A 15,532-nucleotide genomic window follows, 5' to 3' on the forward strand; every position below is an offset into this window, starting at 1 on the left:
TGACAAGTAGTGTTCCTCAGGGATTAGAATTGGGACCGCCGCTTTTCACATTGTTTGTCAAAGATTTCGATAATGGAATTGATGGCTTTGTGGCAAAGTTTGCGGATTATATAAAGATTGATGGAAGGGTAGTCAGCGCTGAGAAAGCAATGCAATTGCAGCAGGGCTTAGACAAATTGGAAGAATAGGCAAAGAAGTGGCAGATCAAATACAGTGCAGCAAAATGTATGATAATTCGTTTTGGTAGAAGGAACAACAGTACAGACTATTATGTAAATGCAGAGAAGCTCAAGATCAGAGGTGCAGTGGGACTTAGGAGTCCTCGTGCAAGACTCCCAGAAGATTAATTTACAGATTTGGTTTGTGGTAAAGGAGACAAATGCAATGTTGGCATTTATTTCAAGGGGAATAGAATATAAAAGCAAGGAGATAATGCTGAGCCTTTATAAGGCACTAGTCAGGCCCACTTAGAGTATTGTTAACAGTTTTAGGCTCCATATCTCACAAAGGATGTGTTGCCATTGGTGAGAGTCCAGAACATGTTCACGAGAATGATTCCATGAATGAAGGGATTAACAAATGAGGAGCATTTGACAGCTTTGGGCTAGTACTCACTGGAAATTTGAAGATTGCAGTAGGGGATAGGGGGATCTCACTGAAACCTATTGAATAATGAAAGGACTAGATAGCGTGAATGTGAACAGGATATTTCCTATGGTGGGGGTATCCAGAACAAGAGGGCACAGCATTAAAATTGAGGCGCGACTTTATAGAACAGAGGTAAGGAGCAATTTTTCTAGCCAAAGAGTAGTAAATCTGTCGAATGCTCTGCCACAGGCTGTGGTGGAGGCCAGGTCTGTGGGTATATTTAATGGGGAAGTTGATTGTATCCAGGTTGGTCAGGGCAACAAAGGATATGATGAGAAGACAGGTGTATGGAGTTGAATGGGATCTGGGATCAGCCATGATGGAATGGTGGAGCAGACCTGATGGGCTGAATGGTCTAATTCTATTCCTATGTCTTATGGTCTTATGTATCTATCTACTTGTGATACCACTTTCAATGAATTATGGATCAGTATTCCCAGATCCTACCGTTCACTGTGTAAGACCTTTCTTGGTTTGTCTTACCGAAGTGCAACACCTTGTACTAGCCTGGATTAAATTCCATCTGCCATTTTCAGACCATTTGTCCAGCTGGTTTAGATCTCACTGAAAGCCATGATAGTCTTCCCCACTGTCCACTACACCCCTAATCTTGGTGTCATCTGCAAATTTGCTGATCCAGTTAACCACATTATCATCCAGATTATTGATATAGATGACAAACAACAATGGACCCAGCACCGATCCCTGCAGCACACCACTAGTCACAGGCCTCCAGTAAGGAAGACAACCCTCTACTACTCCCTGGCTTCTCCCACAAAGCCATCCTCTAATCCAATTTACTACCTCAGCTTAATGCCGAGTGACTGAACCTTCTTTATCAACCTCCCATGAGGGACCTTGTCAAATTCCTTGCAAAACTCCATGTAGACAACATCCACTAGCTTGCCTTCATCAACATTCCTGGTAACATCCTTGAAAAACTTTCTAAGATTGGTCATACACCAACTACCAGGGACAAATCATGCTGACTATCCTTAATCAGCCCATGTCTATCCAAGTACTTATACTGTATATCCAGTCCTTTAGAATACCTTCCAATAACTTTCCCTCTACTGATGTCAGGCTCACTGGCCTATAATTTCCAGGTTTATTTTCAGAGCCTTTATTTAACAGCAGAACATCACTGGCTGTCCTCCATTCCTCTGGTATCTCACCTGTTGCTAAAGATGACTTAAGTATCTCTGCTAGGCCCCCAGCAATTTCTGTACTTGCCTCCCACAGGGGCTGAGGGAACACCTTGTCAGGCCCTAGGGATTGATCCACCCTTAATTTTCCTCAAGACAGCAAACACCTCTTCTTTTGTGATCTGTACAGAGATCATGAAATTTTCCCCACTTCTATAGTCCCTGTCTGTGCTGAGTAAATACAGATGGAAAAAAATAATTTTAAATCTTTCCCTTCTCTTTTGGCTCCACACATGGATTACCATTCTGATCTTCCAGATGACCAATTTTGTCCCTTGCAATCCTTTGTTCTTAACATATCTGTAGAATTCCTTAGGATTCTCTTGCACCCTGTCTGATAGGGTATCTTCATGCTTTCTTTTAGCCCACCTGATTTTTAAGCGTTCTCTTGCATTTCTTATACCCCATAAGCATCTCATTTGTTCCTTATCCGGGGTCTCAATATCTCTTGAAAACCAAGGTGATTTAAGGTGTGTACAGATATTTGTATTTCTGTGGCACTACTCTGGTTCACAAGTGTCATCTCAAACCAGTTTGCAAAGTGATGGATAATGATTGGCGTAGAACAGAATCGAGGTCCCTTTCAGGCTGGAAGGATGTAACAGCCAATATAATTGAATACTCTTCTCACTCCTGACATTTGTTCTTCTCCCGCCCACCTTTCATCAAGCAGAAGGTCCAAAAGATTGAAAACATGCCCCATCGGGTTCTAAGATAGATTCTATCCCATTGTTATCAGGTTGTTAAATGTACCTCTTGTATAATAAAGATGTATTCTATATCTCACAGACGACCTTGTCGTGGGCCTTGCACCTTATTTTTGTTACGCCTGCACTGCACTTGCTCTGCATCTGTGACATGACATTCAGCTCTCTGTTATTGTCTATTCCCTTTGTACTACCTCATAGGTTTGAAATGATGTGTATAGCTGATATGTGAAGCAAAGTTCTTCATGATATCTGGTACATGTAACAATAATAAACCAAAAATAAATTCTTCTTGGGCTTCCAGCTGGGTACAGAGATTAATTTTAACTGACATTTCGGTGACATACTTTGCTCTCTTCATGAGGGATGATGCCTGGGTGTGTCTAGTCCAGTGGTATTAATGCCCCTGTCATCCATCCCTCCTCACAGGTTAATCCTCATCCAATCTGGTTTTCTCTCTCTCACCTAACTGACAATCAAATTCCAATTCTTACTTAGAGTAAGACCTTTATCTTTTTTAAAATTCTTTACCTCGAGCTTTATTTCAAAGGCTTTCTTCACAAGGTGGTCCCAAAAGTCATTGGCACACCACAGTAGTTTGGTGCTGTCGAAGTCAATCCTATGGCCATCGCCAATGCAATGTTCTGCTACCGCCGATTTCTCCGGGTTACCCAAACGGAATCAGCTCCTGTGCTCCTTGATGCAAGTTTCCACCGTGCATCCTGTCTCCCTGATATATGCTGCTCCACATTCACAGGGAATCCTAAGAAGGCCAGCCGTCCTGTGTCTCAGGTCATCTTCAACCCACATAAACTGGGATTCCTTACTGGCTTGTGGATGGTATTAATCTGGTATTTTTTCAGGATCCTGGTGATCCTTCCAGAAAATTCGACTGTAAACAAGGTGGGACAGCAGAAACCTGATTGGATCAGGACTAACTAATCAGGAGGGACAGATGACAGGGGTATAAATACCCCTGAACTAGACATGCCCAGGCATCATCCCTGATGGCAGAGTTTGTCATCAAAACGTCAGATAAAATCGATATCTGTAGCTGCTGGAAGCTCTAGGAGAGTTTATTTGTTGTATAGTTTGGGAAAGCACGAGATCCTTTTTCAATAATAAACCAATGACCAAATACTAATGAAATGAGTGACTGTCGGGAGAGGAAAGGGAGAACTTCAGATAGAGTAGAGCACCCCTGTGGCTGTCCCTTTCAACAATAACTACTCCATTTTTGAGTCCTGTTGGGGCAGATGACCTACCTGGGGAAAGCAACAGTGGCCATGCCTCTGGCACTGAGTCTGCCCTGTGACTCAGATGGGCAGAGAACTGAAGAGGATGGCAGCAGTAATAGGGGACTCTATAGTCAGAGGGACAGACAGGCGATTCTGTGTATGTGAAAAAGAAACACAGATGGTAGTTTGCCTCCCAGGTACCAGGGTACAATGTGTGTCTGAATGTGTCCACATTATCCTGAAAAGGGAATGTCGGCAGCCAGAAATCACAGTACATATCGGTAGCAACAACATAGGTAGAAAAAGAGAGGAGGTCCTAAAAACAGAATACAGGGAGTTAGGAAGGAAGCTGAGAAGCAGGATAGGAATAGAATGAGGTGGTAGATAAATGTGTGGCTGAAGAATTGGAGCAGGAGGCAGGGATTCAGATTACTGGATAATTGGGACCTCTTCTGGGGCAGGTGTGACCTGTACAAAAGGGATGGGTTGCACTTGAATCTGAGGGGGACCAATATTCTTGCGGGCAGGTTTACTAGAGCTGTAGGGAGTGTTTTAAACTAATATGGCAGGGGGATGGGAACCAGGATGATAGAGCCGAGGACGAGCCAGCAGATTTACAAGTAGATGATGGATGTATCATGAACGTAAGGAAGGAAAAGCCAATGATGGGGTACAAATGCAGACAAGGCAAAGAGTTAAATCAAACCACAGGGGTAAAATTCAAAATGGCAAAGAATGAAGGTCTGAAGGTGCTATATTTAAACACGCATAGCATTCGGAATAAGGAGGACGAACTTGTGGTGCAATTACAGATTGGCTGGTATGACGTTGTGGGCCTCACTGAATCATGGCTGAAAGAAGGCCATAGTTGGGAGCTTAACATCAAAGGATATACTTTACGTCAAAGGACAGGCAGGAAGGCATAGGTTATGGTGTGGCTCTGTTGGTAAGAGATGGACGTACATCTTTAGGAAGAGGTGACTTAGGGTGAGAACATGTTGAATGTTTGTGGGTGGAGATAAGATACTGTAAAGGTAAAAAATCCATAATGGGAATCGTATGTAGGCCTCCAAATAGTAGCCAACATGTGGGGCTGAGATCGCAAAGGATGCTGGAAAAGGCATGTAATGAGGGTAATGTCACAATTGTAATGGAGGACTTCAATATACAAGAGGATTGGGAAAATCAGTTTGGTGTTGGATCACAAGAGAGGGAATTTGTTGAATCCCTATGAGATGCCTTTTTAGAGCAGCTTATGCTTGAGCCTACTCAGGAAAAAGTTATCTTTGATTGGGTGTCGTGTAATAACCTAGATCTTATCAGAGAGCTCAGTGTAAAGGAACCCATAGGAGGCAGTGATCGTAATGTGATTGAATTCATACTGCAGTTTGAGAGGGAGAAACATAACTCACACGTATTAGTATAGCAATGGAATAAAAGGAATTACAGAGGCATGAGAGATGACGACAGAGCAGGGATGGCTTAGGTTTCTGGGAATAGTTCACAAAGTGCAGGATAGATATGTCCCACAGAAGTTCTCAAGTGGCAGGGGTTGGCAGCCGTGACTGACAACAGAAGTTAAGGACTACATAAAGGCCAAGGAAATGGCATACAGGTAGCAAAATTGAGTGGAAAGTTGGATGATTGGGAAGCTTTTAAAATCCAACAAAAGGCCACTAAAAAAGTTATAAGAAAGGAAAAGATTAAAAATGAGGGCAAACTAGCCAATTATATAAAGCTGGACACTAAAAGTTTTTTTCAGTTATAAAGAGTAAAAGGGAGCTGAGAGTTGATATTGGACAACTGGAAAATGATGCTAGTGAGGTAGTAATGGGGGACAAAGAAATGGCAGATGAACTTAAAGGCTCCTTTTGTAGAAGACACTAGTAGTGGGCCAGAGGACCATGAATGTCAGGGAGCAGGAAAAAGTGACAATGCTATTACAAAGGAAGAATTGGTAGGCAGACAGAAAGGTCTTAAGATGGATAAGTCATCTGGACTAGATGGACTACACCCCAGAGTCCTGAGAAAGGCTGCTGAAGAGATAATGGACGCATTGGTCATGATCTTTCAAGAATAACTTGGTTCTGGCATGGGCTCGGAGGAGTGGCAGATTGCAAATGTCACTCTACTCTTTAAAAAGGGAGGAAGGCAAAAGGAAGGAAATTATAGGCCAGTTAGTCTAACCTCAGTGGTTTCAGGGTACTTGGAGACTAATGATAAAATAAGTCAAAGTTAGCATTGTTTTTGAGATTGAGAGAGAAACCATGAGTGAAATTGCTAAGCAAAAAGGGAGAACGCAGTGTGAAGTAAATTGATTAGAGGGATGTAACTGAAAATCATCAGATGATTCATCTTCAGGCATTAGTTTTAAATATGCATGATAACATTGTCTTAACATCCCTCCTTATATCTAATTCCACTGAAGTCAATAGGATCAAATATCAGAAAGGACAACCAACATTATATCTCCCTTACAGATGTTTTCTTCATTCACGGAATGTAGACGTTGCCAGTACTGCCGGCATATTTAGCCTGGCCCAAAATTAAGGAGGGAGTTATTAGTTTCCAACCTATTACTGGTACTGGAGTCACATATATGGTAAACTGGATAGAGTCACCTTATTTCCTCCCTTGAAGAATATTAATTAAATAAATGTCTTTTAATAACAATCCTGTAGCTTCATAGATATCAATGATGAGATAAGTTAACCTTTTCTTTTACTAAAAAAAGCCAATTTCTTCAATTAAATGAATTTAAGTAGCCCAGCTAACTTGGAGAGATTAAAATTCAGTTACCGGATCAATGGCCCAGAATGCTGGTCACTGGACCCATCATGGTATTGTAACTTGCTGGCAAAGGGTGACTTTCTGACCCTATCTATGGCTATTACTCTATAAAATTAGCTTTATGATTTATACTTTCATTATGACTGTGATCCATACAGATGCTTTCTGCAAACATTGCACTGATTGTATTACCTTGACACATTATACCATCACCAGTGTATCCGAAAGGACATCGGCCACATTTAAAGCCTCCAGACTGCGTGGGCTCACAGGGGACTCCATTAAAACAAGGCATGTCAGCACAGGTGACCTTTGTTTCCATAGGAACCAACTCATTAGCGAAGCGAGTAATGGAAACAGCTTGAGATGCAGTTACAGCTCGCAGTGCTGAAGTGGCAGGCTGCCCAAAAATGACTGTCCTTTGTAGAGCTTTGGGGTGAACAGCCAGCTGAGATACAGTTCTTGAGCTCATGGCAGCTGTGCCAGTGACAGCAGTACCAGTGTCCTGTGACAAGGAGGCAATGGAAGGAGACAAGCTCAATGCTGCATAGGGATTATCCGTCTTGAGAACTGGAGGTGGTTTGTCTTTTGTAACTGCTTTTTCCATTGTTGCCCTGCCAGACATGGAAACGCGCCCAAGCATAGTTTTCTGGTTACCACCTGGCAGGTTGCTTGGTCTTCTGGTGGGGCCCCAACGTTGATGAAGTTTTGATGCAACATGCGGGGAAACTAGAGGAAAAGAGACAAAGTTAAGGTCATGAATATTTGTAGAAGTATTCTGAAGTCTTCTCAATTAACATTTCATCTATTGACTATGTAGTAGCTTGCCTTCACAGTAAAGTCTCTAATGTTATGCACTGTTTAGAAGTCTTATCAATATCATGTACAGATGTAAGCGTACTCATTTCTAAATAACTGTTACAAAATATATATTTAACATTGGAAATACTGCTTGTCAGAATTTCAACCCTGGTTACCAAAGATTTCAAAAGAATTCATCAAACCCTCTGTGTTCACTATCTCCTTCTGCCTACCTATCCTGTTATCCATAACTTCGTTATGCCTTTATCCATTGTGTGCACATCTGTATTGACGTCTGTCTAGAGCAGGAGTTCCCAGCCCTTTTAGTCCATGGAACCTACCATTAACTGAGGAGCCCATGGAGCCTGGGTTGGGATCCTCCTGTCCAGAGTGCGATTGGGGACAGCTGATACGAAGTAATGGGTATTATTCCTGAGTTGCACAACTGAATCTGTTCACACAATGCATTGTTTTCTTTAGGAAAATTATAGACTGAACCTGCACAAGTTTCCCATATACTTCTGTTATGCACAGAAATATTTAACTTCGTATGAACTTGTGAACACTGAAAGAATATAATTATAAAGCAGCTTTAAAGAGGAAAAGATTTTCATCCTAACTGAACACCTAGCTGCAATACTTCCGATAACCCTAAAGCCCGTTTTTTGGGCCAGACACATTAGGGTTATACAGAAGATTGTTGAAATAATAACAAAATTCACGATTAATATAGTTTGCAGTTGTCAGTTCCGCAGAGCTTTCCAAACTCGCACGGCAGTGTCATCTGAGTCACTCTCTCAAATAAACCACTGAGTACATAGTGACAATAGTGTGTCTGTTCATGAGTTGGGCTCAGGACTGGGAATACGCTTGGATTCATGGCAGATAACTTAATGCATAACTAGCAATTTAACTTAACAAAATAATAACTTATTTCAAGAGCACAGGGAAATAAATGATAAAAACAATCACAATTTCTACCAGTATAAACAGAATACTTTCTGCATAAAAACACATTATGAGGAGATGGTTATGTAACCCTCTCATCGTGGCTCGTAGCAAGCTAGGCTCATTAGCTAACTCTGGCTAACAACTCTGTGACTCAGCATCGCGAGGCCACCTTCGATAAACAACACACGCCTAGGATTGGTATGATTCAGGTTCAACCTAAAAGGAAAGTTGGAACGTTCCAATAAGGGAGCGGAAATTATGGTGAATGCTGTGTAAATGTTGCCCCATGCAAAGTTATCATTCACCAGGAAATGACGGAACTTAAAATGGCATAAACTTAAAGTGGAAGTATATTTACAGACACTTCAACTGTAACGAACAGTTAACAGAAAAGGAAAAGGACCGATTGCGGTTAAACCAGTTTAGATGTGCGCATAACCATTGGATTCATTCTTGGGTAGTTAGGTGCTTCAGTTTAACTACTCGCATGCTGAACCCACGTTCTGTGTGAAAGACTCCAGCCACAGTTCGAACTTCGCTCCAAAACCATCTCGAGCGACCTGGCTAACATAGTATTGGCACTTCCACCTTGGAGCCATTCATCTGCAGAGAGCACTTCTTACAACAGGGTCTCTCCTTTGGGGGGTGGGCAGGGGTGTTCTGTCCACATCTTCCCTTGTGCTCTCCTCCACACCACCTCCTTCCTCCAACCCCTGCCAACAAAAACCCAAATCCAGCCGAGTGCCTCCTAGAAATCCGATGCCACCAAGCTCTCTTGAATGTTCCATGGCATCCCACTGGACAGACTGTTATCAAGATGAAGCCGACTGACTGACGCAACATTCCTAAACTGGGCAAACGACTCCTTATCTCGGCAGAAACCAAAATACTGAACTGTGAAGCTTAAGTAACCGTACACACTGTGTTTTACAGAAAAGCTGCAAAAATAAAACACTTAACAGCACTGTGACTGTGACGCCATCCACAGCTCTAATCTGCTAATTAAATTTGCCGATGACACTATATTGATTGGCCTTATCTCAAACAATAACGAGGTGGCCTACAGGGAAGAAGTCATCTCTGACACAGTGGTGTCAAGAAAACAACCTCTCCCTCAATGTCGCAAAAACAAAGGAGCTGGTTGTGGATTACAGGAGTAAAGGAGACTGGCTAACCCCTATTGACATCAATGGATCTGGAGTTGAGAGGGTGAACAGCTTTAAGTTCCTCGGCATTCACATCACCGAGGACTCACGTGGTCTGTACCCACCAGCTGTGTGGTGAAAAAAGAACAACAGCGCCACTTTCACCTCCGATGGTTGAGGAAGTTTGGTATGGGCCCCAAATCTTTCTACAGGGGCACAATTGAGAGCATCCTGACTGGCTGCACCACTGCCTGGTATGGGAACTGTATGAGTCCTGCCCTTAATCACAGGACTCAGCAGAGAGTGGTGCAGATAGCCCAGCACATCTGTAGTTGTGAACTTCCCACGATTCAGGACATTTACAAAGACAGGTGTGTAAAAAGGGCCCGTAGGATAATTGGGGACCCCAGTCACTCCAACCACAAACTGTTCTATCTGGTACCATCTGGGAAACGGTACCACAGCATAAAAGCCAGGACCACCAGGCCATCAGATTGATTAACTCATGCTGATTTGAGTGTATTCTATGTTACATTGACTGTTCTATTTATTGTAATGTATTATAAATTACTATGATTGCACATTGCACATTTAGATGGAGACATAGCGTAAAGATTATTACTCCTCATGTATGTGAAGGATGTAAGAAATAAAGTCAATTCAATTCAATTCAATTCACAACAGTAGTATTACAATAAAACATGTTCTTAGCCAGGACACTGCAGTTACGTATAGATTACCTGCATAAGATCCTTTTCTATTTCCTATAGCGATACTGTAACTAGGTTAGATTGACAAGGCAATCATACTCCGGGGAAAATGCTATCACTCAATACAGCTATTAATCAATCATCGCTGCTTCACATGTAGTGAGTTCTTTCATGCTACATTATCAACTCCAACCATATAACCATATAACAATCACAGCACGGAAACAGGCCATTCCGGCCCTCCTAGTCCGTGCCGAACTCTTAATCTCACCTAGTCCCACCCACCCGCACTCAGCCCATAACCCTCCACTCCTTTCCTGTCCATATACCTATCCAATTTTACCTTAAATGACACAATTGAACTGGCCTCTACTACTTCTACAGGAAGCTCATTCCACACAGCTATCACTCTCTGAGTAAAGAAATACCCCCTCGTGTTTCCCTTAAACTTTTGCCCCCTAACTCTCAAATCATGTCCTCTCATTTGAATCTCCCCTACTCTCAATGGAAACAGCCTATTCACGTCAACTCTAGATAGATAGATAGATAGATAGATACTTTATTCATCCCCATGGGGAAATTCAACTTTTTTTCCAATGTCCCATACACTTGTTGTAGCAAAACTAACTACATACAATACTTAACTCAGTAAAAAATATGATATGCATCTAAATCACTATCTCAAAAAGCATTAATAATAGCTTTTAAAAAGTTCTTAAGTCCTGGCGGTTGAATTGTAAAGCCTAATGGCATTGGGGAGTATTGACCTCTTCATCCTGTCTGAGGAGCATTGCATCGATAGTAACCTGTCACTGAAACTGCTTCTCTGTCTCTGGATGGTGCTATGTAGAGGATGTTCAGAGTTTTCCATAATTGACCGTAGCCTACTCAGCGCCCTTCGCTCAGCTACCGATGTTAAACTCTCCAGTACTTTGCCCACGACAGAGCCCGCCTTCCTTACCAGCTTATTAAGACGTGAGGCGTCCCTCTTCTTAATGCTTCCTCCCCAACACGCCACCACAAAGAAGAGGGCGCTCTCCACAACTGACCTATAGAACATCTTCAGCATCTCACTACAGACATTGAATGACGCCAACCTTCTAAGGAAGTACAGTCGACTCTGTGCCTTCCTGCACAAGGCATCTGTGTTGGCAGTCCAGTCTAGCTTCTCGTCTAACTGTACTCCCAGATACTTGTAGGTCTTAACCTGCTCCACACATTCTCCATTAATGATCACTGGCTCCATATGAGGCCTAGATCTCCTAAAGTCCACCAGCATCTCCTTGGTCTTGGTGATATTGAGACGCAGGTAGTTTGAGTTGCATCAATCTATTTATCCCTCTCAAAATTTTAAATACCTCGATCAAATCCCCCCTCAACCTTCTACGCTCCAATGAATAAAGACCTAACTTGTTCAACCTTTCTCTGTAACTTAAGTGCTGAAACCCAGGTAACATCCTAGTAAATCGTCTCTGCACTCTCTCTAATTTATTGATATCTTTCCTATAATTCGGTGACCAGAACTGTACACAATATTCCAAATTTGGCCTTACCAATGCCTTGTACAATTTTAACATTACATCCCAACTTCTGTACTCAATGCTCCGATTTATAAAGGACAGCGTTCCAAAAGCCTTCTTCACCACCCTATCTACATGAGACTCCACCTTCAGGGAACTATGCACTGTTATTCCTAGATCTCTCTGTTCCACTGCATTCCTCAATGCCCTACCATTTACCCTGTATGTTCTATTTGGATTATTCCTGCCAAAATGTAGAACCTCACACTTCTCAGCATTAAACTCCATCTGCCAACGTTCAGCCCATTCTTCTAAGCGGCATAAATTTCCCTGCAAGCTTTGAAAACCCACCTCATTATCCACAACACCTCCTACCTTAGTATCATCGGCATACTTACTAGTCCAATTTACCACCCCATCATCCAGTTCATTTATGTATATTACAAACAACATTGGGCCCAAAACAGATCCCTGAGGCACCCCGCTAGTCACTGGCCTCCATCCCGATAAACAATTATCCACCACTACTCTCTGGCATCTCCCATCTAGCCACTGTTGAATCCATTTTATTACTCCAGCATTAATACCCAACGACTGAACCTTCTTAACTAACCTTCCATGTGGAACTTTGTCAAAGGCCTTGCTGAAGTCCATATAGACTACATTCACTGCCTTACCCTCGTCAACATTCCTCGTAACTTCTTCAAAAAATTCAATAAGGTTTGTCAAACATGACCTTCCACGCACAAATCCATGCTGGCTACTCCTAATCAGATCCTGTCTATCCAGATAATTATAAATACTATCTCTAAGAATACTTTCCATTAATTTACCCACCACTGATGTCAAACTGACAGGTCTATAATTGCCAGGCTTACTTCTAGAACCCTTTTTAAACAATGGAACCACATGAGCAATACGCCAATCCTCCGGCACAATCCCCGTTTCTAATGACATCTGAAAGATCTCCGTCAGAGCTCCTGCTATCTCTACACAAACTTCCCTCAAGGTCCTGGGGAATATCCTGTCAGGACCCAGAGATTTATCCACTTTTAAATTTCTTAAAAGCACCAGTACTTCCACCTCTTTAATTGTCCAACATTGCTCTAATGCTTTGTATGACTTGGCTTTTCAGAGTACTAAAGAACTGAGACAAGGTCTGATGCTCTGTTTTCCTTCATGTCATTTACCCATTACCCTGCCTGTGAATTAACTTTGGTGCCATTAGTACGTTTTGATCATGATGTTAATACACTGGTTCATGTAACATTTTGCTGATATTTTATGGTAATAGTTATGTTTTATCTTGCCTCCAATTAATCCCCTTCACTTTGACTGACTTATGAGTAGATTTGTTGCCACTTTCACATACATGGAGGCCATCATCTACCAGAAGTCAGTGAGACAGAGGTTACTAGAACTTTCAAATCTGCTTAAAGTTCAGCTAATTTCCATAAAATAAAACAGAACATATCACACACAAATCAAAGCTTGAAGGATTATTTTCAGTGCGCTATGTAGGGCTGTGTTATTAATTATTACAGCTCATGAAATTATAATTTCAATGGTATGTTTTGCAATTTCATTTCAATGTATTGAACAAAGTCTCTTCTATTTTACATCAAAGAGAAAAAAATCTTAAACCCTAGAGTTTTCATTAAAAAGATCTGTAGCATTTGTGCCACTTATATTTTGTCAAAGATTGTTAGTTTCTTTGAAATAATTGACCCTATCCCTAAGCAGACACCTCAGATATGTTTAAATATATAAGATCAATATTAATCAAGTGGATGCAAAGAATGAGGGGAAAAAAACAGACTTCAAAATCAACATCCAGATAGTAAGGGCTATTTCTTGAACTATAAACATGACATCGAGAAATAGGAAGGAAAGGGGTGGCTCCAGAAATGTGATAGGTGCTGGGACACAACCAGAAGGAATACAATTCAGCCCAGAATTTGATTAAGGAGTTGAATTCAGAAATTCAAGTGCAACACCCACAATTATTTAAGAACATTCTCATTTTCGACTAAAACAGTTATTTAACCCAATAGTGTTTAATTGGAGAGAACTCAGTTTAGAATAACTAAAAACACAAGCAGCCTTTTTCATCATCAGATCATTCAAAGTTAATTTTAATGTAAATCATTGCATGACAATAAATTTTATTGAAAACAATGGGGGGAAAAGAGGAATATGTAGCGTACAGAAATAAAGAAAAATAGATCAGTTTACCACAGTGTGAATTCAAAATGCAGATGGGAAGCACCTGGAAACAATTTATTATGAAATATTTTCAATGGGTCCATTGATTTTCAGGGTCATGACTGTACAATAGCACTTTCATTCAAAATGCCTACGTTATAAAGTAGCATTATTAATTGCTTTATCTGCATTATGGATTTATGAATCTGGCTTGTTCAGACTCTGATAGATAGATAGATAGATAGATACTTTATTCATCCCCATGGGGAAATTCAACATTTTTTCCAATGTCCCATACACTTGTTGTAGCAAAAACTCCTTACATACAATACTTAACTCAGTAATAATATGATATGCATCTAAATCACTAACTCAAAAAGCATTAATAATAGCTTTAAAAAAAAAAAAGTTCTTAAGTCCTGGCAGTTGAATTGTAAAGCCTAATGGCATTGGGGAGTATTGACCTCTTCATCCTGTCTGAGGAGCACTGCATCGACAGTAACCTGTCGCTGAAACTGCTTCTCTGTCTCTGGATGGTGCTATGTAGAGGATGTTCAGGGTTTTCCATAATTGACCGTAGCCTACTCAGCGCCCTTCGCTCAGCTACCGATGTTAAACTCTCCAGTACTTTGCCCACGACAGAGCCCGCCTTCCTTATCAGCTTATTAAGACGTGAGGCGTCCTTCTTCTTAATGCTTCCTCCCCAACACGCCACCACAAAGAAGAGGGCGCTCTCAACAACTGACCTATAGAACATCATCAGCATCTCACTGCAGACATTGAATGACGCCAACCTTCTAAGGAAGTACAGTCGACTCTGTGCCTTCCTGCACAAGGCATCTGTGTTGGCAGTCCAGTCTAGCTTCTCGTCCAACTGTACTCCCAGATACTTGTAGGTCTTAACCTGCTCCACACATTCTCCATTAATGATCACTGGCTCCATATGAGGCCTAGATCTCCTAAAGTCTGGATATCTTTCTATGTATCATTTAATCTACATTAATTCTTAACTATTTTTAACTGAAGGTTTTGGGTATTACTGACAAGACAGCCACTTAATGACAGTTCCCAGATTTCCTTTAAAGGACAGTGGGAGTTGACTCTTTTCATCCGGTAACAATGAAATACAGCTTTGGGTTTAGATGTTGGATCAGACCAGATCCTGATTTAACCTAAAAAAATAGGACCTTTGATAGCTAATTACTTTTGGAGAGTTCCACTGCAGTGAAATCTAGCCTATTCAAAATATACTCAGATTTTTGATTATGATAATCTGATGCATTAAATAAATAACATATTACTGGTTAGAAAGGAAAACATTGTATATATTGGAAGTTTGATTAAAAAAAGTGAAAATGCTGAAATAGATCTGAAGCAGAATTATGCTATTCGGCCCATTAAATCTGCTCTGCCATTCCATCATGGTTGCTTTATTATCCTTCTCAATCCCATTCTCCTGCCTTCTCCCTGTAACTTTTGACAATCTTACTAATCAAGAGCCTGTTAGACTTTGTTTTAAATGTACCCAATGACTTGGCCTCCACAGCCAGTTGTGGCAATGAATTCTAGATTCAGCACACTCAGCAGGTCATGTGGCATCTTGAGAGAGATT

At 41.3% G+C, this 15,532-nt stretch overlaps 1 protein-coding gene across 1 annotated transcript in view; it reads right to left on the reverse strand.

The window, feature by feature from the left end:
* The window catches only part of LOC140714540 (von Willebrand factor D and EGF domain-containing protein), a 308,836-nt gene that overhangs the window by 37,243 nt on the left and 256,061 nt on the right, over positions 1-15,532 (reverse strand). Inside the window, exon 21 of the mRNA XM_073025817.1 lies at positions 6,781-7,317. Within this exon, the coding sequence (XP_072881918.1) occupies positions 6,781-7,317 (537 nt within the window). The remainder of the gene's footprint in view (positions 1-6,780; positions 7,318-15,532) is intronic.

Source organism: Hemitrygon akajei, chromosome 2 (genome assembly GCF_048418815.1).
Source record: "Hemitrygon akajei chromosome 2, sHemAka1.3, whole genome shotgun sequence".
NCBI lineage: Eukaryota > Metazoa > Chordata > Chondrichthyes > Myliobatiformes > Dasyatidae > Hemitrygon > Hemitrygon akajei.